At 37.1% G+C, this 27,995-nt stretch overlaps 1 protein-coding gene across 1 annotated transcript in view; it reads right to left on the reverse strand.

Moving 5' to 3' along the window:
* The window catches only part of FANCC (FA complementation group C), an 81,622-nt gene that overhangs the window by 50,453 nt on the left and 3,174 nt on the right, over positions 1-27,995 (reverse strand). Inside the window, exons 2-4 of the mRNA XM_069881030.1 lie at positions 17,676-17,849; positions 15,994-16,078; positions 8,638-8,732 (exon numbers count right to left, since the gene is read on the reverse strand). Coding sequence (XP_069737131.1) covers positions 8,638-8,732; positions 15,994-16,078; positions 17,676-17,840 — 345 coding nt within the window. The 5' untranslated portion in view covers positions 17,841-17,849. The remainder of the gene's footprint in view (positions 1-8,637; positions 8,733-15,993; positions 16,079-17,675; positions 17,850-27,995) is intronic.

The following is a 27,995-nucleotide window of genomic DNA, read 5'->3' on the forward strand; positions in this document are numbered from 1 at the left end:
ACCTGGCAAAAGTTATGATGCTCCACCAAGTATTTTTAAATCTGCATGGCTTTTCAGCTCATCTTTTTTTTTCTCCCCATGTCAGATTTGATTTACTAACAAAATGATCATCCCAACACCTCATGCTTTAGCTTTGACTGACATAAATTTTTTTTGCTTTTGACAAAACTAATTGTCAAATTGCTGCTTTATAGATAAAATGCATCAGATGTTAGGTAAAGACCTGCTCACATGTCTCATTATTTGTTCCAAGTCCCGATCATACCGTGATCTCTCACCTGTGCACCAGCCCTGAAGTTTGTAAGACTCATTTTTTTCAGTCTTGTTTGCAAACTTTTATGCAGAACTTATTATTTTCACTTTCTGTATGCATTCTCTAAACCATCTCATTTTTACTTTACATTTTACACATGTACAAATTCTACACATGTGCATGTGCTTCCACCAGGTATATTAACTGAAAATCATTTTAAAACATCAATTAATTTATCTCAAATAATTACAAAGATGAGCGCTGCCTTCTGACTTTTCTAAGTTTTAATACCATTGCCTTTGATAAAATGGCACATCTGAATCTTTTGTACGTCTTTTCACGGGGCGTATAATATGGTAGACTGAGAACTACCCAGAAGCTAGGGTGAAGCAAACATGACAGATCCTCTATTGTTTAAATAAAGAATGAGAAAACTGTCAGTTTAACTGTTGTGACAATCACATTCACTCAAGTTTGTTTGCTGTTCTTTAGTCAACTTCATTATTAAATGGATAGATTGAGTTTAAAATACACAAAAAAACTGTGTATTTGGTTTTACACATAAAAATAAAACTATATCAATAATAGAATCTCAAAAATAGAATTGAAAAGCAGTACATTTTATGCTTTCCCCTTATATCTGGGGAACATTTTAATATCAGCTTTCCCTATTCAGAAAGCAAATATGCTTCTTCATTATTCCTTGGTTCACAAGTCAAATGCAACATTCAGGTTTCTTGGATAAAACTTTGATGGCTTATCACACTACAAATGCCATCAAAACCTGCTTTTCCCAACCAGTCCACAGGATATGACCCTACATGGCATTTAAAATTCAATTTAAATTTTCATGAATGATGAGAACATTAATAATTGCATTGCAAACCAAAAACTTCTCTAAAATTACTTTAAGTTCCAAGTGCTTCAATGCACTTCAATGCTGACCAATCATAAATTATGTAAAAAATCTCTAAACATAAACAAAACAATACCATAAAAGAGATCACGAGCCTATAATTACCTAGAATTTCTTGTGTGTCCATAAAAGCCTCCAGAACAGGCAACCAACAGCAGCTGGATACTTGGTAGACTGTGTTTTTTCCATTTTTACCAGGTGTATTTATTTAATAATTGCCCTTAGTTAAAACTAAGTTTGTAACATAGAACAGCTTAAGTGAAAGTATAATGCACAACAGTTAATTTCCAGTATTTATCTCTCGTTATCAACTCCAGTGAATGGCCTGTTCATACTTACTCTTAGAACATTACTCCATACCCACTAATTTGGTTGTAGAAGTCAAGTTCAACTTGGTCCTTCCTTAGAGGTAGTACTCATCTTTAATTGTCACTCTCATTACAAATTTGACAAATTAAATGCAAACTACTGCCTTTCTAAAAAAACACATCCAGACAGAACCAGAGAAAGGCTGCAATGTTCTTACAATTCTTTTAATCCCTAACAACATCTAACTCACCCAACCTTTTTAAAATGGTGTGTGAGAGCACATGTTTCTGTGTGTACACATGCTTGAATTATGTCCATACTGGCAATCACTTAATACAGAGAGTGCCACCTACTGCTATTTAGTGGTATAATTTTTCATGCTTTATTACACTCTGGAGTTGCTGTGCTAAGGCATTATAAAAAGCTTACTCTTATCAAGGTACCAGAAAAAAAAAAAAAATGATGACTTATTGCACCCGATATTGTGGGGACAGTCTCATGCCTACAGCTAATAAACTTTTGAATCCAGCAGCAGTGAAAAAGGTAACAGAATTAATTAAAATATGGGAGAAGCTAAACCAAGTACTATGATGACATACTAAAAAAAAAATCTGGAATAGATAGATTACTTGTCCTTAAAAATATATTGCATGACCTTACATAAGTGTGTCACCTTGAAACAATGTAGTAACGTTTGCCTAGGGGAAAAATAGAGAAGGGGAAATACAAAAAATCTGCATTGTTCAGAATATTATTTGTAATTCTATAACAGGCAGGAAGGAGGTGACTGCAGGACATGAATGGTTGTTTCTGTTTGATTCTTTTTTCTAAATCTTTTTGCATGATGAGTCTTTCATTGTAAATGCTTCAGAACCAAGAATGCTGTCTAAACTCTTTGTGTATAGTGTTTAATACAACAGATCCCCAAATACAAAGTCCTTGGATACTAAAAAAGTGTAAATATGAAGATTTAGTCATTATGTTAACAATAGGTGAAAAAACAGGCAGAATTCGGTCACATCCCCGGAATAATTATAGGCAAGAAAAGAAAAAATCAGTTCAACTGCATGCACAGTGCATACGGGAAATCAGAAGATCATGGAATTAATTTTCCTACTACGGAGTATCCTGAATTGCGCAAAAAAAATTCAGGAATCAATACAGAACTCTCACTAGTCCAAGCATCAGTAGACAGCTGCAACTCAAAATAATTCCACACAACCTGGGCAGCAGCAAAGCTGGTTTCTAATCTGGAGAATATTCTTAAGAGAAAATGTTCGCTTTCCTTAGAAGACTACGTATTATAATGCTGTGTAATGGAAAGCTGTGTTCTTATTGATATAAGCCAAACATACATGTACCCCTGTATAACATGAATAATGTCATCTACTGGCGTGTAAGAATATACACCACTGTTCATAAGTTAGCAAACAGCTATGATAACAAGCAACAACATTGCTATGTACTTCAAACAACCGTGTCCAGTTTCAAACTCTTCCTCACATATTTAGCATACTGCATTTTAACAAATACTTAGGAGCCATATATCCCACAAAATAAGCTTCTTCCAATAAAACAGACACAGGAAGAAAATTTAATGAGAATTATATAGTTTATCTCCCTTTCTTTCGTCTTCCATCTCACATAAAAGCTGTTTTAGATACTTTATAAATATATGATGAGAATCCCTGTATTTCTCAAAGATAATCTAGTCCTTCTTGGTTCCTTCATGTTTTACTGTGATACCTTACTAACCCATTGTGATACCAAAGCATTTTCAATATTTTTGCCATTCCAAACAGAAGCCCAAATACATGAAAACACACACATACACGCTTCACACTCCCTGACCTTTTTCTTAACGTTACTTCTTTCCAGTTGTTTTCTCAGCTATTCCTCACAACTTTCCCGTAATTCCATCAACACCTACTCTATTTTTTTTTCTTGTAATACTTCTATTTCAATTTTTATGAGACTTCCTCACAAGTAACTAAACAATCTTGCAAAGTCCCAGTAAATCAATGAATAGCTCCTCCCTGGCAGACAAAACAGAAAGTACACTTAAATCCTAAAATTCTGAGAAATTTCATTTTGTTGAACTCCTGTTTTTGTAACACTGTTGTTTTTCTTCTATCCCTAACCAAAATATAAGCCAATAAATTAAACTCAACAAATATGGTAACATGTGATCAGGCAGCTGGATGACCTAAAATACAAGTGAAGAAGCACTTGACACCCAAGGAGGAAAGGAAAACCAAACAGAAATGCAAGTTCATACTGAAAGGTTGCATTGCTATTCAGGTGCATCCGTCCCAAGAAATAAATCACAAAAATTTCTGTTTTGAACTGTAACTGAGAGACATTCCTTTTAACATTAATTCATCGCAGTCTTAGATATATTGTGACATAGAATGCAAAGGTCTTAAAAACTCATTTTGCTGAAAATTCTGGCACAGATTCAGAAGGAGGGGTAAAAGGTTAGTGCTTCATTAACTGAACCAACTCATAACATTTTAATTAAAAAGTCAAGATGATCACTAAAGAAAAAAGAAAACCACAGGTCATCCAGAGAACATCTCTAAAAATCTCAAACATCCTGTGCTCTAATTGGCAGTAAATTTCTTGATCTAGCCTCTTTGAGGAGCAGAAATCCACTGCAAAACACTTTATTCCAATTTAATGCAACAGACAGAACTCAATTAAGTTTAATCTAAACAAATACAAGTTCAAAGTACATCAAAAGATTGGCATGTGGAGGACAGGTATGTGCTTGTCCATTTTTCTGGAAAACAAGACTTCCATTCAGATGCTCTTAACGCGTCCCCCACAGGAGCCAAGTGTTACAATACTAAAGGGATACACAGAATGCCTTGACATGTTTTCAAACTTATAACTTAAATTTCAAAAAAGAAAACCACAAAAATAAAACAAACATCACCACCCCCAAACCCTTTTTATCAGAAACATTTGAGTACTGCTGTATGAACAAGGGTTCTGCTAAACATGTACCATGTTAAATTAATATTTTTAAAACATATTTCTAAGTTTGCTATTCAATAATATCAAGAGGACACTAAAGTTGTGGTATACCTCCTTTTTACATAAAAATTGGAGAAACTTCAGCAAGTAAATGCTGCAGTTTTATTGCAAACACTAAACTCGGCAAAAATGGAAACTCTTTACTTGAAAAGACTAGGTTTCCATTTTCGAAGAGGTACTTTCAAGCGTGAACTTTGTCCATGGAGCATTGACAATGCCCCAAGGAAATAATAATATGCCCTTTGCTTTTCATTGCATACATTTGGAAGTAGCTGGTGTCCACCACCCAAACATTGTTTAGCTCGGCCAAAAACTGAGAAATTAAACTCAGAAGACAAGAGGACACAGCAAGGAATGCAGACTACAATTCAAAACCTTGATCTTACAGCAGAAATATTTCAGCAACACTCACAAATGATTAATATATGAGTCAGTTTTGGAGGTGTTTCAGTATTTTCATAGGAACATTATTTCTGTTAGTTCTGTTGAAGAACTAGAAACTCCACTGACATAATAAAATCAAAACTTTCTGAATCAAAATTTTTACATCAATTTGGCAACACACCATCCTTAGTTCAAAAACTACCCAGAAGTTTTCTCATACCACTGGCATGACAAAAATGTAGGAAATCTTATGAAAGATAATACACAAGTTTCATTGGATATTTCTGGAGAACAGAGAAAAAAAAAATAGCTAATTGCAGTGCCATTAAAAATCACTGTTACAAAGAACACCTATTACTTTCGTGGCCATTAACATAATGTGGCCTTGCACAGGATACAGATACCCAAAAGAACTACACATCTCCAGAAACAAAAATTTGCCAACCCCTAAAGCCATCTCTGAAACACACACCAAGGTGGATAGCCCTTCTACACCTATGTTCAAGCTCTTGTATTTACACTGCCTTGTTCTTTTGTATTCCTTTGAGGGAAAGGAGAACATTGAAAAAGGTATCTTATATTAAAACAAAAATATCAAAAAGAGGGGTATTAACTGCTTCTGTTTTACTCAATTTGAAAATGGATGGGCTCTTGTACTCTTATAAGTACTTATGGCCTTCCAAAACACTACAACAAAAGCAGTATTTGAAACAAATTCCAAAGTCATAAACAATTTATAAACACCATTTATAAACTGAGAGCAGAGAAGGAGGTGTTTCTAAGTTAATAAAATTGAAATCTACTCCAGAACAGCTCTCTGACTGCTGCACTGTGGTTGGAAAAGTAACCCACAGTGAAAGGAAGCTGGTTTACCCCCACCAGACAGAAACCAATGTTAGAACCACACTTACTGCACAGCTCCAAAACTCTGCTCAGAGAAGGCCAGCTGGACAAACTAAATCACTTTGTTTCTTAAGAGATTGGCTTCATCAAGTCATGGTTGATATAATCAGTGAAGAATCCATGCCAGCAAGCATCTTGGCTTCCCACACTGCATCTGGTTGTATAGAATACCTATGGAACCTAGTTGCCAGCATTAAAATTCAGAATAATTAAAAAATAAATAAAATTCTAAATCGTACATGACCCTAAAATACCAGTCTACATTGCATACTTTAATTAAGTTCCAAGTAATTTCTCCACACCATTTACTCTTTCAGAGGACTTACACACCGGCACAATGTTGGTATCTGAAATTTACTAATAACGCAGTTCAAGTAAATTAAAATTTAAGTAAGCATCAAATAATTTTGCTACTTTGAAAATGCAATTTAGTAGCTGTCAACAAAAAATTTGAGATCAGCCTTCCTATAAATGACCTTAGTCAGACACACTAAAAGGACACAAAGTACTCTTTAGGAACTCAGGCTTGCCATGACAAAAAGGAAACTGTAATTAAACAGCCAATGTGGGTGGCTACAAAAATGGCTTTCTTGGCCACTTGGGCAAACTACTGTCTCACATTCAGTCGACTGTCAACCAACACCCCCAGGTCCTTCTCTGACAGGCAGCTTTCCAGATATTCTTCCCCAGGCCTGTAGCACTGCATGGGGTTGTTGTGTCCCAAGTGTAGGACTTTGCACTCAGCCTTGTTAAACCTCTTCCCACTGGCCTCAGCCCATCGATGCAGACTGTTCAGATCCCTCTGCAGAGCATCCCTACCCTCCAGCAGATTGACACATTGTCCCAGCTTAGTGTCACCCGCAAACTTGCTAAGGGTGCACTCAATCCCCTCATCCAAGTCATTGGTAGGTATTGAACAGAACTGGAGCCAGCACTGAGCCCTGAGGAACACCACGTGTAACCACCCTCCAACTGGATTTAGCTCCATTCACTACAACTCTTTGGGCCTGGCCATCCAACCAGTTTTTCACCCAGCAGAGGGTACATCTGTCCAGACCAGTGGCAGCCAGTTTCTCAAGCAGAATACTGTGAGAAATGGTGTCAAAGGCTTTACTGAAGTCCAGGAACACTACATCCAGAGCGGGTGGAAAAATTCCTGCAGACAAAGCAAGGCTGGAATCAAGTGCTTATATGTTAGTCCCAATCTAAGACAGCTTCAGGTGGCAGTGCTGCCAGAAGCAGCAATTCCGTCTTCATGCATCCCCAACTGTTTGCTCTTGTTTCCTTGACCATTTTTCTTATATCAGCAACACCATCAGTTCAGTTACATAAATCAGACAAGGCAGCTGATCTAGATTAAAACAACTGGTTGGGTTTTTTAATCCCAGAAACAGAAGCTATCTGTAGAAGACTGTCTGGGAACAACTCTGCCTCACCATGTAACACCATTAACGCATATGCCGCTGCTAATAACACATAAAATAACAGATTTCACTCTGTTTGGTAACTAAGCACATGCTATTGTGCCTCTCCTATGCCATTATGAAAAATATATCCAAACAGCAAATCCACAGTAGAAAAAGTAGATTTTTTTTTTTTTAACCACACTACTTTAGTCATCAAGCATTGCCGCCCTGTGAATTCGAAGTATACCAACCACAGGAAAAATCTCTTGAAAAAGGTTAAAGACAGGAAGAAAATAAGGGTGACTTTAGTTAGTATTAGGTTGTTAAGAAGCAAAATAGGTTGCAAATAGGTGCGTATAGGCACCCAAGAGCATCTGAAAGTCTGTGAGAAATCACTGCTGAAGATTACTGTACCTAAATCAAGAACACTACACCTATTTACCAACATGAACATCTACAATATCATTACCTATTTTATAACATTTTTTACATCCTAATATTACATGCATACCTACGTAAACTGTCATGTATGAAGTCAATGAGTAAGTAAGAAATTAACTGCTTAGAGAAGCCTAGGAGTATATTCAGCTTTAGCAGACCTACCTAAATAATAACCAGGCTGCTACATTCTTACTACTTGTGAGGACCATAAGATATAACAAATACATTAACAATTCCATTAATATTTTTAACCATAATTTTACATGCACCCATGGAAAATATAATGACATAAAATCACTAACACTGTAACCTCTAACAGCTATTCAGCATTAAGCATCAACGTGCTGCAAGTTATTTACATGTTCACGTGCTTTTCTGGTTCAGTGTGGACATACATAAAATATGAACAGATGTGCCATGCAAAACACTAAGTTTGGAACAAAATTTAAGCATTCATTATTCCTTAAGTCACTAAATTTAAATTCACACACAAGCAGTATCCCTCCCATCTCTGTCTTTGAAGAAAGTTTGGATACGATTAAATTCTCCATAGGCACAAGATTAAATAAAAGCAAAAAAGAGTGAAGGTGAAGAGTAAATATAAGCTGCTTTCAAAACAAACTATGGCATTTCCCTGGGTTATTTATTTTATATGAATTGAAAGTTTCTTGGGTTTCTTTTTAGTAACACTTGCTTCCCTTTAGATTTGTGGTTGTTGCTCACTATTCACAGTTACCAGAACTGGGGAGTCTACAAGGATTAAAAGCCATCAACACTCCCATTTTAAAATGCCAAATTTTTTTAATACCTAAAATGACAGACTAGCATTGACTGTGTTATTATTAGAGTGATATATACTTCAACACAATACGTATGCAAGCTGTGTTTGGAGCAGTTTCTTAAATTAGTGTCTCTATGTTATAGACGTAGCACCTTTAAATAATCAATTTAATTCAAAGCAGTCCTGGAAGGATTCATTCACTTACGCGTATCCAGCTGTTGGCCTTCAATTCCACAGGGCTCTGTGGTTCACTGCTGTATAGACAACATAAGCACCACATCAGAGACTTCTGGCTTGCATCTGCAGAAATAAAAGCAAATAAGGATACATTTAAAGAAAAAAAGAATCAAAACAGACAGAATTACCCACAAAACTGAAGCCCTAAATATCAGTTTCAATTCATAATGCTTCTGCCAGATTCACACCACATATTTAATATTATTCATAAGTAGTTCTTGTGTGATCATTTCCTTCAATAGCAATTTAAGATATAGCAAAGAGTTCAAAACCTATACAATATTTAGATGATCTTAAGAAACATGCAAGTGCTATCGATTCACTTATATAAATAATACTTCAAGTTATCATCAAGTAACTTTCAATTCAGTATCTAAATACTATCATTAATAATAAACAATAATCAACAGTAATAAAATAATTATCACATTGTGTCCAAAGTGTGCACAACTAAAGAATGTTCACTGCTGAAAAACTTAAGTTTGTGAATGATGAAATCATTCCTAACAAAAATGTAAAACATCGAGTTTTCTGTAAGAATACAGTTAGACTCTCGATGCTTCAGGAAAATTACATTTCTGCAGACAGGGGAACAGCTAAACAGTGATGGAAACAAATCCTACTGTGATTTTCTGTTCAGGATCAGTTCAGCTTTTACTTAATTCTAACCCACTGTTGGGAATCAGTTACCTTCTCTAAAAACCTGCTATACTGACCAATACTATTATTGCTCAGATGCATATATATCATTACAGAGAAGCTGATTATTTGGAGTGAGTATCTGAAGAACCATTGAACTCATTCCCCACAACTTTGTTTTCAATAGGTTACTTCTCTTCTAGTGTTCTTCAGCAGATGAGTCTCTACATGGAATTTCATTCCAGAATAAAATTGCGTTATTGTAACAAAAATTATGAAAACTTAATGTAGTTCTGTAGCTCTGACATAATATTCATTTAGTAAGCCATATTAGTCTTGTTAAATATAATATAAGTGAGTAATACTCCATGAGTTTTAGAAATTATAATAGGAGGCAATTAGATTATCAAGCTCAACAGTGATTTATTTTATTTTCTGTGTGTTTGTTATCCAGGATGTAATAAACAGTATTATTTAGTACTGCTTTGTTGGCAAAGCCTGAAGAAAAACTAAAAGCTCCATTACGCCTGTATTTTCACCAGGTGATCAGACATGTTAGTATTGATTTAAACCAGTATTCCTCAATAAATGTCCAACAAGCCTGTAGGCCATTACTGGCCTCCCACTGACTAACATCCCTGCTCAGAAATGGTTTCACATTTAACTGACTACAATTTGGGGTATTCTGCCATTGTGTGTTTGGGGAGGTTTTTTTTTTAATATGGAATTTTATTAGGCAAATAATTTCCCAGGTTAAGATTGGAGTTAAAGGAGACATCTTGCCTACTCCTCAACAGAAATTCAAAGTATCCTTATACTTTGATTCTAACTATATCCATCTAGCATTCAGACATCAGCACTAAAAAGGAAACTCTATACAACTATTTTGCCTAAACTTTGATATGAAATAATATGGGAGGGAAAAAAAAATACTGTTTTATTTGTTTAAATGACTAAAAGATAGCTATTGGCTTCTTGAAAACAAAGATGTTTAACTTCATTAATTACTAGTTCTAGAATGTATTATTTCCTAGTACTTGTATGTTTATAAAGTCTGGCTTTTGTGACAGTTTTCTATTATATTAATTATGTTTTTTAAAAAAGCCAAATTATACAGAAAGAGAGAAGGACGGTGGGAAAGGGGAGAAAAATCAAGTCCAAATCACTCATTCTGAACAAAGTATACATAGTTCAATTGTTGTTTTTTTCAACTTATCCCGACACATTATTTCAGTTACGGTTTTCTTTTGACCTAAACAAGTAAAGGAAATGTGAAAAAAATGCAAGTAACTGCCTACTGGCAGTTAGACTGGATGAGAAGAGTTTTTGCTACACAGGACGACTTGCTGCATACTAGAAAATAAATTGCATATTTTGTTGCCTGTCAGAAATGTAAACAGGTATGATGAAAGCTAAAATGGCAAAATCAAAGCTTAGATATACAGCACACTTTGCTAGCATCATCAGCTTACACAGATTTAGCTAGATACAGTCAAACCTCAACCTAAGTAAAACCTTTGAGTCATAACTATGCCAACAGTTCTAAGAGACTTCACAGTTTTCCCAGTCTAAATTACTTTTTTGTCTACAACCAAAACTGAAGTAGCCTCCCAGAGATCTGTGAAAAGCAGGAAAAGGGACCACACAGCTCTCTTGCTGAAGCACTCAATGAGGCTGAGAGCCTCTCTCAGGTTCACTGCTTACTCTTCACAAGTGGTTTGGAACTGGAGATGAAAGATGGGAAGATTAACAATAAGGGGGCACGGATCTTAAAATAATTATGGCAGCTGCAATAGATAATGACATCAACAGAGATGTTATTGAGCCACAAAAAACTTACTGGTGAGTTTTTTTCCTCCCATTTTCCTAGTAACTGCAATCCCCATGTAAAACATACCATTATGGTATGCACAGAAGACCATTATCAGGATTTGAACAATGGCATTTGAACTTAATATGACATGAAAGAGTACTCACTACACAAATAAATACCCAATTAATACATCCAGAAGAACAAAATTAGTAACTCAAAGGTGGAAATTACACCCACAAAACAGTCACCAGTTATCTACTGGACTTAGTAAGCAGGTTAATGTAAAGCCATCTAAAGGAATGGAAATTTTCTGTAGGAAATTTAAGACAGCCTGAAAGCAGTTTTGTAAAAGGTAAGGTAAGGTAAGGTAAGGTAAGGTAAGGTAAGGTAAGGTAAGGTAAGGTAAGGTAAGGTAAGGTAAGGTAAGGTAAGGTAAGGTAAGGTAAGGTAAGGTAAGGTAAGGTAAGGTAAGGTAAGGTAAGGTAAGGTAAGGTAAGGTAAGGTAAGGTAAGGTAAGGTAAGGTAAGGTAAGGTAAGGTAAGGTAAGGTAAGGTAAGGTAAGGTAAGGTAAGGTAAGGTAAGGTAAGGTAAGGTAAGGTAAGGTAAGGTAAGGTAAGGTAAGGTAAGGTAAGGTAAGGTAAGGTAAGGTAAGGTAAGGTAAGGTAAGGTAAGGTAAGGTAAGGTAAGGTAAGGTAAGGTAAGGTAAGGTAAGGTAAGGTAAGGTAAGGTAAGGTAAGGTAAGGTAAGGTAAGGTAAGGTAAGGTAAGGTAAGGTAAGGTAAGGTAAGGTAAGGTAAGGTAAGGTAAGGTAAGGTAAGGTAAGGTAAGGTAAGGTAAGGTAAGGTAAGGTAAGGTAAGGTAAGGTAAGGTAAGGTAAGGTAAGGTAAGGTAAGGTAAGGTAAGGTAAGGTAAGGTAAGGTAAGGTAAGGTAAGGTAAGGTAAGGTAAGGTAAGGTAAGGTAAGGTAAGGTAAGGTAAGGTAAGGTAAGGTAAGGTAAGGTAAGGTAAGGTAAGGTAAGGTAAGGTAAGGTAAGGTAAGGTAAGGTAAGGTAAGGTAAGGTAAGGTAAGGTAAGGTAAGGTAAGGTAAGGTAAGGTAAGGTAAGGTAAGGTAAGGTAAGGTAAGGTAAGGTAAGGTAAGGTAAGGTAAGGTAAGGTAAGGTAAGGTAAGGTAAGGTAAGGTAAGGTAAGGTAAGGTAAGGTAAGGTAAGGTAAGGTAAGGTAAGGTAAGGTAAGGTAAGGTAAGGTAAGGTAAGGTAAGGTAAGGTAAGGTAAGGTAAGGTAAGGTAAGGTAAGGTAAGGTAAGGTAAGGTAAGGTAAGGTAAGGTAAGGTAAGGTAAGGTAAGGTAAGGTAAGGTAAGGTAAGGTAAGGTAAGGTAAGGTAAGGTAAGGTAAGGTAAGGTAAGGTAAGGTAAGGTAAGGTAAGGTAAGGTAAGGTAAGGTAAGGTAAGGTAAGGTAAGGTAAGGTAAGGTAAGGTAAGGTAAGGTAAGGTAAGGTAAGGTAAGGTAAGGTAAGGTAAGGTAAGGTAAGGTAAGGTAAGGTAAGGTAAGGTAAGGTAAGGTAAGGTAAGGTAAGGTAAGGTAAGGTAAGGTAAGGTAAGGTAAGGTACAACCAGCCAACCAAATGCCCAAACCTTTATGATGAATCAGATTACATTTTGTCCCTTCCAGTCTCACAACAAAAATAAAAATTAAGCAGGGAAAAAAAAATAAGACCATGTTTTTCTCATAACACAGTGTGGTATTAATCATCTTCTAATATAGTCAGTTTATAAATACCCTGTCGTGAATGGAGCCAGATGCAACAAAGTAATAAGAAAATCCTAATCTTACAGTGAGAAGTATTCTTTTTAGAGCATGTTGTTATTGAAACATATCAGAAAATGTTGATTAACTTAAACAGAAGTTTCTGTGGAAATGAAGGCATACATAAGCATGCATGCTTACACACATACTGACATACAAAGTCATCAAGAAATTTCCCCAAAAAAACTCAACCCAGGAGGGTCCTACTGAGAAGATAATCTCCCAGCCACCATAAAAACCTGCGTGGGCAGCAGGTCAGGGGAGGTGATTCTGCCCCTCTACTCCACTCTCATGAGACCCCACCTGGAGTACTGTGTTCAGTTCTGGAGTTCCCAAGGTAAGAAAGACACCGAAGTGTTGGAATGGGTCCAGAAAAGGGCTACAAAGACGATCAGAGGTTTGGAGCACCTCCCATACGAGGACAGGCTGAGAGAGTTGGGCTTGTTCAGCCTGGAGAAGGCTCCAGGGAGACCTTCCAGCGACCTTCCAGTACCTGAATGAGATGTACAAGGAAGCTGGGGAGGGGCTTTTCACAAGGGCATGTAGTGATAGGATGAGGGGGAACAGCTTTAAATTGGAAGAGGGAAGATTCAGATTAGATATTAGGAAGAAATTCTTCGTGATGAAGATAGCAAGGTGCTGGCACAGGTTGCTCAGGGAAGTTGTGGATGTCCCCTCCCTGGAGGTGTTCAAGGCCAGGCTGGATGGGGCCTTAGGCAGCCTGGTCTGGTGGGAGGTGTCCCTGCCCGTGGCAGGGGTGTTGGAATTAGATGATCCAACCCAAACCATTCTATGATTCTATGATTCTGTTCTATGAATTCCTTACCTACACTGAATTCTTCATGTATCCCTTGTGGTTTAAGACCCCAAGTACAGACATGAGGTTTTCTTTGGTTGTGCTTCCATCATATTAGCATTCTAAATAAGGCTAACTTGGTCACCTCCTGCTCAGGAGTGTTTATGAGGAGATTATTTTCCCTTGGAGACCACATTTCCTGTACTAAGTGGCCAGCCATATCAGTGTCCAGCACCAACAGACATTCATCTAAGTGATAGGTATTGTGGTTTGGACATGACACAGAAGTATAACATTTTTCCTCCTCTATTTATTAGTATGAAAGACTGAATTGAACAAAATTAGTTCCTTCTACTGTGAGGGTGGCCTGGTCTCAGACACATGCCTGAATAAGCTATTTATCCAAACGAGAAATTACATGAAACCCACTTAAGAGTCAGCATCTGCTACAGCCAGCACTATCTTAAACAGTATGTTCACAAGCAGCGCCAAACAAAATGAAAATCTGCTGAATCTAAAATGCCAGCAGCCCAAAGAATGCTCAGGTGGCTGTAAAAGTAGGAAGTGGTGGAAATGTATAAACAGACATCCTCAGGTCTATTGATGTCAGAAAATCTCCTGAAGTCATCTTTAAACATTAATGCAAAGGATTCAATTTTGAACAAGTGGAGTTCTCTGAACCGGCTTGTTTGCAAATTTGAGACGAAAAAAACCCCGATAGTAAAAATTCATTCTCTTGCAGCCTTCGGAGGCAATGATCCACTTGCAGAAAAAATGCCTTTCTTGCTTTAGAAAATGCTCAGGGGTATCACAGAAAAGGAATGAAGAGGAAACCAAGAGCATATTGCTGGGACTATTGTGAAAAGAGGTTAAGAGCAGAAAGAGATGGCTTTCAACTCTGATGAAAAATATAGATAAAGCTATACCACAATATACTGCCAGCTCAGAAAAACTGCTGGTTTAAAGACTTGTATGCATTAAACAAAAACTTGGAAGAAAAACATGTGAGTAATTGTAAACATCAACAGTTACCAACATTCTCAAAAACTGGAACTAAGATTGAAATGGGTATAATTGTAAAGATATAACTATAAAGTATGAAAAGGCTTTTCTCAAAAGGTGCCACAGAAGATCAGATTTGCTCCTCTGTAAAACTGATCTATGTTTAAATCTACGGTTCCTTGCAAATTTTTCCTTTCAGAGAGAAGTGCTGACAGAACACACATCTACCATGTGTTTTGCAGACAGTTCATTCTGTCTGTGCTTGGAGCTGACTAAAAGAAGATAAACCCAAACCAGAAGATCATTTTAGCCTAAATGCTTGACTTAATAAGGCCTTCTAGGTAAAACCTTTCTTTTCATAAAGTTCTCCAAAAGAAAGCAAAAGAAAAAGAGCCAAAATGCAACTTTGTTCTTGTAGTTGAAGCAGTAGCAGAAAACTGAGAGTAGATTATTTTAAGGAGCTCACAGGGAAGCTCAGAATTAGTTTTCTGCTTAAAAGCAGATTCCAAGTAATTTATCAACATATCAGCATCTCAGTTCCTGATGTACTGAAGCTGCTGGAGAGGCAGCACAAGTAGTGTGTTCTCCCTCCCAACAGCTTTCCTGTCCTCAATTGCTTTTCTCTTCTTCATTCTCATTTACACATGTGCACAGTAAGAGCAAAACGCTTTTGGTTCTTCATGTAATTTTTTTCCTACGTCACCGCTTTACTGTTTTGCTTTTGATTCCACATGCGTTTTCACTAGTTTGCAAGGTGGGGATGCATTCAGAATAAACTCAATAAAACCAAACATAATCATAAATTACCACAGCCTTACACCAATAAAAAACAAAACAAACCAAGTACCAGAAAAAACAGTTCTATCTTAGCATGTATAACAGAATACTCTGATGTAAAACTGGAAGAAACTTGCGTTGAAAGCAATAGTAGATTTTGCACATTTAGAAAATCTAACAAAAATGTAATCATTCACAAGAAAATAAGAAAAATGTGCACATAAAAACTCACTGCGTATAAAACCTACTGTTCCTAAGTCAAGATTCTGTAACTAATGCGTTAATTAGCTCTGAAAGTAAATTTAAGTTTTCTCAATGCAACTGATCTTAAATAACTTGGCTAACCTTTTCATCTCAAAATTTTACTTAAGTAAATAAGAATGCTGTGTTTTTCTTGCGAAAAAAACCCCAAGGCATTAAACAAGTTGTATTCTCCTAATTCATACAGAATAAAGTTTATGGAACTGCTGCAGAAATATCATTGCACATTCTTACCATCTCCTATAACAAAAGGATTCCAACAAAGCCTTCCAAGAAGCTGGCCAATTAAGGGGAACTGCTGGATTGCTGCAACTGAATCCTGTTAAACGTAAAAACAAACAAAAAGACAATAAATACACTGCACACAAAAAGTAGGTTAGGCGAACCATTAATGGCACAGATTGTTGTAAATTACAATCCTAATGGTTTTGCTGCAAAAAGCTCTGGAAGCAAACACCTGCAGGTATGTAATAAAAGCAGAACTTCCTGAAATTGGCTACAATGTCACAATTCAAATAAGTTAAAGCTTGAAGTACATTATTTCCTCAGTTAATCCTTAATTATGGTAGAAAATTTGTTCATTTGCCTCACACCCATTATCAGAAAACAGTACTGGTGACCAAGATTTCGTTATAATAAAAGTACAACCAAACTATATCTTCGTTGATCCTCACTGCTTTAATATACTGTCTCACAGAGTTTCTGAAGAAATTAATACCAACTACAGCATAAAACTAAGTATCTTTCTATTACTTTTGCCTGCTTTCTTTAAGTTAACTTATGTAAGCACTAGCCAGTAACGAACCGCAACTTAACTTTTAAACAAATAGAAAGCAGCTTCACCATAAAAGTAATAGACAAAGCAGTTTATATACAATCCTGTGTAATCAGTCTTATTTTTCCATTTTTGTAGCTTTACTATCTCATAAATGAAGGCTTTTAAAAATGGTCCTGTGCTGAGATAACATGCAAGTAAGCAGGAACGCTAGCTGTCTCCTGCTGCTGCAATAAATTCCTTACATTTGTCTCACGTTTGGGGCTAGCCCTAGACTTTCTGGGGCCATATTCACAAGGTCCTTTTCAGGCCAAGCCTCAGATTACTTGAAGTAGCAAAATTTAAATTTTTTTTTTTCTTCTCTTCTAAGAAGAAAACATATATAAATACAGGAAGAAACCAATCCCCAGAAATCCTTTATTTAAAAGTCAAATTCAGTTCAGATAAAAATAACAATACTGCAGTTTGCAGATAAGAATAATATTTAAAAAGAAGTACTTCCATAAGTCAGCCTCATGCCCATAATGGAGTGTTTCTAAAGCTAATTAAACTGAATACATATACTAAAAAACCCACACTCAGAAAAACATATAGCCAATGAAACACAAACTAAAATTAATTTTTTTTAAAAAAGCACTGTTGTGAGTGCAGACAATAATTAAATTACTAAACAGAACAGTCAGCAGCATATGCCAATGATCCGACCATGCTGATAGAATTCACTACTACGTGTGCCACAACACTGGGGTTAATGTGTCACCAGACTGCCTAAGACTTAAAGGATCAGTTACAGTTTTGAATGTTAAGGCCTTTAACTAACCCAATTTATGACCTGACAGCCAGAATCAAATTCTTCTTTATTTTAAAGAGCTTTTAGAAGAGGCTAGAGCATTGGCTGGGAAGTCTCACGTGACAACCACCAATCAAGAAGAAAAACCTCCTTTCACAGTAAATCACAGAAACAGGAAGCATGCTCCTGTTTGCATTACCTGTGACTGTTGCCCCAGTTTGCATCTCTGATCCAGCAATACACTGTGTCAATCACACAAACCTCTTTGCTACTGGTTTTGTCAAAACGGGGTGCTAGTTGTTTCCAAGGGCATCTTCAAAACAGGTCACTCTTCCTTTTAAAGTCACTTACCATGTGTTTTAAAGTTTCATAAATCTGATGTAGAAACTCCTGGAGCTGGGGCAAGTGAAAGCACACATCTTTCTGCGATTCCAATGTGGTGGCTTGACCCCATTTAATAGCTTTATCTAACCAATAGTCAAAGTTCAGTTCAGGCACTTCAGTGTTCTGGGCCATTCCACAATCCTGAAAAAAAACACAAAAAAATTCTAACTCCCCATTAGGTAGCACTAAACACTGGTTTCAAATCAAGAATGATAATAGGAAGGATTTCCGCTAATTATTACTGTGTTCACAGGTGAGGCAAGATGTTGCGTGGTGGTTTTGTATCTCATAAGGGTGCCAATTTTCCTTGCAAGAGGGTAAAATAATAACCCCATCGTGACAAAGTAGCAACAGGAGCACAGTAATCATTAAATTACCTTAGAATGTACCATTGAGCTAAGTCTCAGGCTGTTATTATCTGAAGTTGCTGCCACCAATATTTCACTCTAAGTATATTAGAATAATGTGAGTGTGCATATATAGAATGCTCTGCATGATGAAAAACTGAACATACCAGTTCCAAGATAAATGAAAGCACTAAAATAAGTCTCAATCAACACAAAAGGAGTTAGGGGGCTTTTGTTCATTTAAAGTTCTACATTTGTAATTGATCATTAATTTAAAATGCAAAAAGAGTATTCTCCTTAAAGGAAACCAATACATTTAGTATTTCAGCCCTGTTTTTATTATTATACAAAGGAGAGGGAAAATATGACCATATGCAGCTTTACATGTATTTAATTTTTGACCAAAAGTTATACCGTATATAATCCACATCCAGCGACACACTTCACTGTAAAAACAGGGTGTTTGAGAGATAAGCATTATTTCCAAGCCAGAATGCTAAAATCTAACCTCATTGCCCCAGTAAAAGAAACACACACACGCACACACACAAAAAAAAAACACATTTTTTTTTCCTACTTTGTTATTACATTTTTTGTTGGCAGTAGGGCAGAGAATAGCACAGCAGGCACTACGACCTTTAAATCTCTCTGAAGGAAAGACCTTATACGCTGAAAGAGTGTATCAGCTCCGGCAGCCATTCAATACTTTTGTTTCCCCTGTCAGGACTGTAAAGACAACTATCAATTTACACAAATATGGTGGCAGTTTTCAGAAATGAACTGTTGCCCACTTGGACAGAAATTTGGACACTCACAGAAGCAACAGAAATCTGTGAATATCTTAGTAAACTACAGACAAAAAAACCAAACCTGAACGTAACTAGTATCCCTGTGAATCAACCTTATTGATACAGCCAGCCCTTATGATCACACCACTTGTACAGCATGCTAATCTGAGCCAGATAAAAAGCTGAAGATCATTAATAAACCTCTTCCATTTCTATGAGTAATAAATAAATAAATGTCCCATAGTGAATCACGATTATTTTACTTTGGATTCTGTTCAAAACACAAAAAAAGGTAAAGCTGATGGCTTGCCAGATTTCAATGCGTATTTGTCCTAAACACGGTCAAAGTAATGTAAGCAAAGCCAATGCTTTTGCGTTCTTTATCACGTTCCCTTTCCTACCCGCAACTTCTGCTGTCAGCAGAACTCTTAATGGACCTGTGCAGTGCCAAGACCTTACTGATCTTCCACGAACACCAAAAACAGGCTACATAACTTCAATACAGCTTTCTGAAGTGACACAGGTCAAACACTCAGAAGCAATTAGGCATCAGCCTTACAATCACAAGGACATAATAAAGACTTTAAGAACAAAGTAAAGCTAGGAACCAAATCTACACATTTGAGAAACTGAATGAGCCTGTTTGATGTTCCCAGGTAAGATTAATATTCCTGAAAAACTAAGTGCCTTAATAAAAAAGCTCCTAAAACTTTATAAAAACAGGTAAAAAAGGGAAAATAAAATCCCATAAACATTCCAGCATTTTGGGGTCAGTCACACGAGTTGACTACAAATCAACAGAGGATCTGACATAAGCAAATCAAGCAGGCTCATCTGCTACAGCAGCTATTTTAACTACTATTCCAGTATGCAGAATGGTACAACCATAATAAAGCAAGGATGGTCCTTTTCCAGAAGTCTGAAATCCCACCTCCACAATAAGAAAGGCTCTTTATCCCCCTTCTTAATTACAAGAGAACATCAACACAAATTAGAAGTGAAAGGAAAACTTAAAAGTGTATCTATTCTACACACAGCTAACCTCAAGTGTGCATTTTTTACTGTATCTTATACTTAATTCCCTTAACATACCTGTCCCAAGTATCATGGGTATGAGCAAAATACTGGCCCATCAACAGACTGGTACTAGACACACAAATAAACCTGTCTTTCCTTCATCAAGAAAATGAATTATAATAGTACTGTTTTCAGTGCTATTCAAAATCCTTACCTGAAATGCAGCATATTTTCTACTCTCGTCTTGCTGTATGAAAGCATAAGCAAAGGCTTTGCACCAAAAAAACCCAGCATTCTAAAATTCAGAGTCTGTCTTCAGAGGGATCAATCCTGAACTTGCTCCTTGCACATCATTTTCTAATGAAACAGAAACACGGGTCTGTTTCTAAAACAGAGTTTAGCAAAATCACTTACAGCAAATGTGAAGAATTGAATATAGATTTTCAAAAATTGTCACCACAAAAATTCTACAACTGCTAAAAATATTGCTATTATCTGTTTTGGGATATAATCAATTCACATTCTTATAAAACTTATCCTGAGATTTACACAAGCACAAATTAAACCACTGCTTCATTGTTCATATAGGCCATTGGCCCTTGTTTTAGCATTCAGTACGTGCCTCAATTCATCCTTAACCAAGAATGAGCTTAACCTAATATGCACTAATATTTTGCTGCATCACAATACTGCTTTTGCCACACTAGAAGAAAATCATAGTAAGTACCTCAAGCACCTGTTCTATTTTCAACAGCATGATTTTTAAGCTGTACTTGTATGTATGGTTTCTTTAAAAACCTCCACTAAACCATTATTTTACTGATTGTTTACAGTATCTAGTCCTGAAAAGAGCAGTTTTATTAATATAACTTACCGTTGTCTTCACCTCAACCTTAGTGAAAATCATATAGTAAAATCACTTACACAATTAAGAAGAAAATGTAACATACACGACACATAGACTTAATATCAAAAACATTCAGATCCCAGTAAGATAGCGAACATATTAAAAGACCTACAGAAATTATAGATAACAAAGACTTGATTAATAATTTCACTTGTCAAACTATCAAGTGTGTTCATAAAGTCTCTTTCAGGTTCATTTCCACTCTCTCCAGTCAGTTGGGACTCCTTTTATTTCACTTGCCAAAAATTAAAAACTGCTTCCTATTTATGACCATTTACTTCACAATATGATAAATTCATAAGCTGGATTTACTGTGAATTGCCTTAAAATACCTTTTACTTCTACAAAGGAGGGGAAGAAACACCCTTCAATTCTCCTCACTGAGAACCCCTAGTCAAACCCTCCTGGTCTTGTACTTTAAAGCAAATGGAACCCTGTGGAGCCCAGGCATGAGGGTACTTGTTATATCTTTCTGTAGCTGAAGGCAGCATTTGTAACAAGGAATGGCTTAGCTTTATTCTGTCAAGTAGCTACCTGGATTAGTGTATGAAATGAAACATTTCAGTCAGTAACTTGTTACCGGACCTGGAGGCAAAACTCTACAGTATCGCAGGGCACTCCACTGAACAACAGAGTTACTGCCACATAAAAACATACACATGGGCACAACCTTCTAGGATAAAACATACCTGAATATGGCCAACTTCTGTCAGACAGGGAACTACTTGCAAAGGTAGAACAGACACCAACAAAGCTTTTAGAAAACTTCTCATGACTCTATCTATACTCTGAAAATGAAATATCTGTGCATTCAGCACAGTGAAGTAGTGAAAGAATGAAAAGGGTTTTCTTCTCTCTAGAAATGCAGAAACAGAAGAACTTTACAAAGAGAAAAATCAAGTGAAAGCAGAATTTGTTTGCAATGAGGGTAGTGAGGCACTGGCACAGGTTGCCCAGGGAAGCTGTGGATGCCCCATCCCTGGTGGTGTTCAAGGCTAGGTTGGATGGGGCCTTGGGCAGCCTGATCCAGTGGGACACGTCCCTGCCCATGGCTGGGGGGTGGAACTGGATGATCTTTAAGGTCCCTTCCAACCCTAACTATTCTATGATTCTGTGAATTTTATTTTAAGGTAGGATAACCCAAAGTTAAGTAAATATCATAGAATAAAGTTGAAGAACTGTCATATAGAACCATATATGAGCTGAATACCTGTTCTTTTTACTGAGATCCTTCACATACATACTTCTGTCTAACCAAACAGCAGTCTCCAAGTCAGCTGTTCCCTGCCCCGATTTCTTTAAACTTGGCAAACCTCATTGTCTTGGAATAGAGTATGGCATTATATCCATGCCGCCTCCCTCTGTTTCAAAAATCAGGCATTTGAACAGCCCAGTAATGGCATGCCACTTAAACAGTAACTCTGCTTTGGAACAGTTCTTCAAAATGTATCAAAGGGGCTGGTAGTCCACAAGTATTTAAAGAAAATACAAAAAGGATTGCCACGTGGCATCCTGTTGTGCTGCCACTTTCATAATTTTTCTATCAATTCCATTTTATTTTGTGAATCTGAAACATTGTATGGCTTTGGTTTTTCAGACATTTGGAGAGTAAGCTCCTCCTTCCTGACTGCAGTGGGAGCAGCAGGTCCTCACTACTTCCAAAGCAGGCTTGTCTTTTGGCAGAGATCTTCCTCTGACCTCCTACTCCATCTGAAGCAGCTAAGAATAAAACCTTTAACTGCAAAGGCAGAAATAATATCTCTGGACATCCATTTGTCAAAGACATTGAAGAGTGTTATTGCTGGATTTTACAGTTGTTATTTGTTACCTTTCCATAATGCATCTTAGCAGGACAAGGCAATTAACTATCACTTCCATAAACAAAAGATGCCATTACCAGTCCACAGAATGGACTGCTATTTTTAGGCATGGATCGAATATAAAGTCTAAACACGAGCCACTGGAATTCACTCCTGCAAGAAATGCACCAACCAAGTTATTAAGACTCCAATACGACAAGGATTTTTTTCTAAAAAGGAGTTAAATTGAAGAGGACAAAAGAGACGTTGAGGTAAGGTACCTCAACCTCTCTGGCAGAAGGCTCTACACAGTTCAGTGAAGTACCAAACCACAGGGTGTCCTCATTTAAAAGAATTTCCATGTCAGAACTAGCCAAATCAAAATCCATCAAGGCCCACATAGAGCTGCCCATATCACCAGGAAGGGAATCAGATGCATGTACAAAATGGAAATTTGTTTCAAGGCAATAAAGCAAATTCTACACCTGACTGGTGCACACTGAGTTTAAACAGATCAACATGACTTTCCAAATCAAAAGCCAGCCTTGAAATAAACAGGGGCTTTTAGCTCATACTTTACCTCCTTGTTTGTTCTTTCATATCTGAATTCCTTACCTCCCATCAGTACAGAAAGGTAAGAACAATATATGACAAAATACAGCAGAAGCTCGAAATGACACACTGGGCATGGTGAACAGAATCACAAACCAGTACAGACCTTCATAGCCTTCTACAAATATGGGGGTGAAGCACACCTCCTTTTAATATATGTCCTCAATAACAGAAAAAACTTACATACTTCGTCTTGCACAATGTAAACAGCAAACCTTCCAAAATTGTTTAGTAACAGTCAGGCCACTGGAGTGTAACAATCCAAGTTCTTGAGAGATAAAGATTTTTGGGGATAGCTCCAATGAAGATGAATGTTAAAATACTCTTGATGTAGTTTGCTGACAGAGTCTTTTCCCTCGGCCAAGCTCATTTTCAGCTGATTTCTGTGGCAACAGTTGTAATAAAGGCTGCACAAAGAAAAATGCAGCTAAGATGACAGAATAAACGCATCTCTGGAAAGAGGCATTAGTTCTGATTCAGCTTCTGAACTACAGGAGGCAAAACTGCTTCTAAAGACTATCCAACAGTTATGCTTCTTTAACAGCCGCGCAACTCTGCTAAATTCAAGCTTTACTCCTGACTTAAACAGATATAAGAAGACACGTAGTCCAAACTCTTTATAAAAAGTATTTTAACAGCAGTTAAAATATTGCCTCTGATACTGCTATCCAGAGCTATTCATACAGTCTATACAGTTGTCTTGCTTACAATAAGTGTATTCCTTTTCTCAAAAAATCTCTAGAACAAGGCTGTTTTTTGTTAAGAATCTCTGACATCTAGTATAGTGACAAAGCATATACCTTTTGTTGACATTCTTCAACTCTACGGTGTTAAAGTATTTCACATATGCATCAGGAAACATAGGCACAAATAGAAAATTACTTGTCTAAAGTCACTGAGGAAACAAATCACAGAAAGAACTAAGACACAAATCTCACATGTTCCATCCCATTAGACAGCACTACTTCCTCAAGGATTTCCTCAAAGATAGTCTATTATTCAACCTAAGCTTTTCAAGCACGACATAATAGTTCATGCAATGGTGAAGGGCAATATTCCACCAAAAAGAAAAAGACTACACAACAATCATGAGAAGTATTTTCTTCCCAACTTCTTTTATACATACTTACTTCTGTATGAACTTTCGTTTATACATAGTATAATAAATATAAGTAAAATTACTAATTTCAAACATCAGTTGAAGCATTCACATAGCCCACATACAATAAAGTAAGTTTGCAAGTGAAATTTTTGCAAAGTGAAACTTTTGCAAGTAAAAGTTTGCAAACTCTTCAGCACAAAAAAAAATTCTTACCAAAAACTCTCTTACTTTTCTCCCTTCCCTCCTTAACTGTTCAGACCCAGAAATAGACACAATATTAAAAAAACTTCTGAATAAGATATATTTATGGCACTAAGTACACCTGACAGAAAAAGAAAAATGTATTCTTCAGAAGAACAAAAATAACTTCATGACATCCACATCAACATTCACACCTTTTAGTTGCATATTATTATCCAGGGACACTTGTCCCTGGAGTCCATTGACAAGGTTTCATGCTATTCACAGGCATTAAATCAGGCTATTCATTCTTTGCAAACAAGAAGACATAAGTTTCCTCAGAAACATCTAGAGTAAAGGCTTTCAGCAATTCACTCAAACTCATACAGCAGCAACAATTAGCTATGTGGGCATTTAGAATGGAGACAGGGCAGGGCACTGACATCCAAAGCAATGAAGCATAGATCTGGGGAATTCTCAGTCAATTATTCCTGCATATTCCTTGTGCTTGTACTTTTTAATGTGCTAATAGTGGATCCTGTGACTTGCCAATAAGATTTTTGTTACTTATATTCATGAAAAACTCACGATTTCGCAAAGCCACCCCGGCATGAAATTAAAGCCACATAGTTTGCTTTTTTCTATGGGAATTCCTCATGAATTTGGGTCAGTTGACAATAGGTCAGAAAATTTAATGTTCAAATAATAGTACTAGCTAGTGGTATGTCTCTTGGCCTGTTCTCCTTGGACACTCATATACATCAATTTAGGTGTACATTATGATACTTTACTACAGTCGCGGTTTGAAGTATTTCAATACAGTCACATGGTTAATGAAGATTTATATAATAAGCATCTAGTGAATCTACTAGTAGGGAGGAAGGACAGTCTTGCAGTTTGGCTCCAGGAGTCAGAAGTCTATGAGGCCAATTCTCACTTCTGACACATTTCACACAGGACAAAAAAGAAGTTATTTAAGTTTCCAAGGACTTATTTTACATTTGCAAGTAAAAAGAATTTATTCCTCTGAAAGATTTACAAAGTTCTTGTGCTGCAGTAGCACCATGGGTTTTATTTTGCCAGATTACCATAACTGATGCTCTCTGCAGATTACTTTTGAGCGAACCATGTGTCTTTAGATTGCATTAAATTATAATGATTTATTATTAATTTATGTTTATGTTTAATTAATTAATATGGAATATTAATCAAGAGTAGTTTTCAGTGTTTAACTCCAAATCATCTCACACCATTTTTCATAGCTATCTAAAATCACTATTACTTCTATAGTATCACAAAACGCATAACTCAGTCATGCTAATTCTTAAATACTTCTGTAATAATCACAAAGTTATTTGCCCTCACCTAGCAGAAAAGATTTAACATATTCTACATTTCTCTAACTTATAAAGAAGACTAACTATGTGGTCCTAAAGTAATCTCAGAAGACGGTGGGCTGTGCCTCTAAGTTTCAAAGCTACAAGAAAGAAAAAATAGATTTTTAGTTAGCATTAGAGTTGCCCTCATTTTAGCAACATTAATAATAATGACACTTGTTTATGATAACATTAAAGGGAAAAATCAGTCTTTCACTCTTCTTGGTGAAAGTTAAATTGTTTAATTCAAGATTTGACTTGATTTTTAACAGCTGTTCTACTCTTTATACATGCAGTACAATCTTCATACTTTTGCACATTTTTAGATCAGTTTAGCATAAAACACTATACCAATGAAAAAATCCCAAATCATCTGATAAATCAAAGACACATGCTTTTTATTTGGGATTAAAATCATGCAAAATATGCATATTCCTGCAAATGTGAAAAACAATTCCATGTATATCAAAGGACTCTAATATCTTCTGAATTATTGCTTAAGGAATAAATTGTTTCATCCATCCTTTATATATCTTTAGAAATACACCTTTGTCAAAAACAGCACCTTCACAACTGTAGGTATAATGAAACATATGGCTTAAAAAAAAAAAGAAAGAAAAGAAATTATGGTTTATAGAATCATAGAATCATTAGGTTGGAAAAGACCTTTGAGATCATCAGTTCCAACTGTACCGGTCCACTACCAATTGGTATCGGTAAGCACTTCATCTACCTGCCTTTTAAATACCTCCAGGGATGATGACTCAACCATCCCCTTGGGCAGACTATGCCACTGCCCCATAATCCTTTCTGTTAAGAAATTCTTCCTAACCTCCAGTCTGAAGCCTCCCTGATGCAGCTTGAGGTCATTCCCACTTGTCCTATCACCTAGCACTTGGGCAACCAACACCCACCTCTCTACAACCTCCTTTCAGGTAGTTGTAGAGAGCAGTAAGGTCTCCCCTCAGCCTCCTCTTCTCAAGGCTAAACAACCTCAGTTCCCTACGCCACTCCTCAGAAGACTTGTTCTCCAACCCCTTCACCCGCTTTGCTATTCTTCTCTGTACATGTTCCAAGACCTCAATGTATTTTGCACAGCAAGGGGCACAAAACTGAATCCAGGATTCAAGGTGGGGCCTCACCTGAGTACAAGGGCAGAATCACTTCCCTGGTTCCTGCTGGCCACGCTGTTTCTGATACAAGCCAAGATGCTTGGCCACCTGGGCACACTGCTGGCTCATGTTCAGTCGTCTGTCAACCAACACCCCCAGGTCCTTCTCTGCCAGGCAGCTTTCTAGTCACTCCCCCACAAGGCTGTAGTGCTGCACAGGGTTGTTGTGTCCCAAATGCAGGACTCGGCATTTGGCCTTGTTAAACTTCATTGTGTTAGTCTCAGCCCATCGATCCAGTCTGTTCACATCCCTCTGCAGACTCTCCCTATCCCCAAGTAGATCGACATTTCCTCTCAGTTTAGTGTCCTCCACAAACTTGCTAAGGGTGCACTCAATATCCTCCTCCAGGTCACTGATTAAGATATTGAACAGGACTGCACCCAGCTCTGAACAGCACTGAGCCGTGGGGAACCAGTGAGAATAACTCGTTAACCTCCTCATCCTGGCTGGGTGGCCCGCAGCATAGTCCCACCATGATATCTGCCTTGTTAGGTGCACTTCTGATTTTCACCCATAGGTGTTCAACCCTGTCATCAACGTCAATGAGTTCAAGGCTGTCGAAACTCTCTCTGACATAGAGGGCTACCCCACCACTTCTCCTTCCTTGCCTATCCTGCCACAAGAGTCTGTAGCCAGCCACAACAGCACCACAGTGATGCAAGGCATCCCACTACATTTCTCTAATTGCAACTATATCACAGTCTTCCTCCCTTACAGTAACTTCTAGTTCCTCTTGCTTATTGTCCATGCTGCATGCATTGGTGTAGATGCACCTCAGCTGGGCTGTTGATCTCACTGCGCTCTTAAGGGGAATGGTATTACTTCCTATGCAACTACTCACTGAATTATAGAACCTGTCTGTGGTTCCATTTGAAGTGCTATTCCTCACTTCCTTCCTGTGAGATGGCAGACCAAAAGTGCTCGCCAGCACACCATCCCTCAGAAACTAGAGTGCCATTCTCAAGCTTTTTTCAATCAAGCCTGGTT

Source organism: Phaenicophaeus curvirostris, chromosome Z (assembly GCF_032191515.1).
Source record: "Phaenicophaeus curvirostris isolate KB17595 chromosome Z, BPBGC_Pcur_1.0, whole genome shotgun sequence".
NCBI classification, from domain to species: Eukaryota; Metazoa; Chordata; class Aves; order Cuculiformes; family Cuculidae; genus Phaenicophaeus; species Phaenicophaeus curvirostris.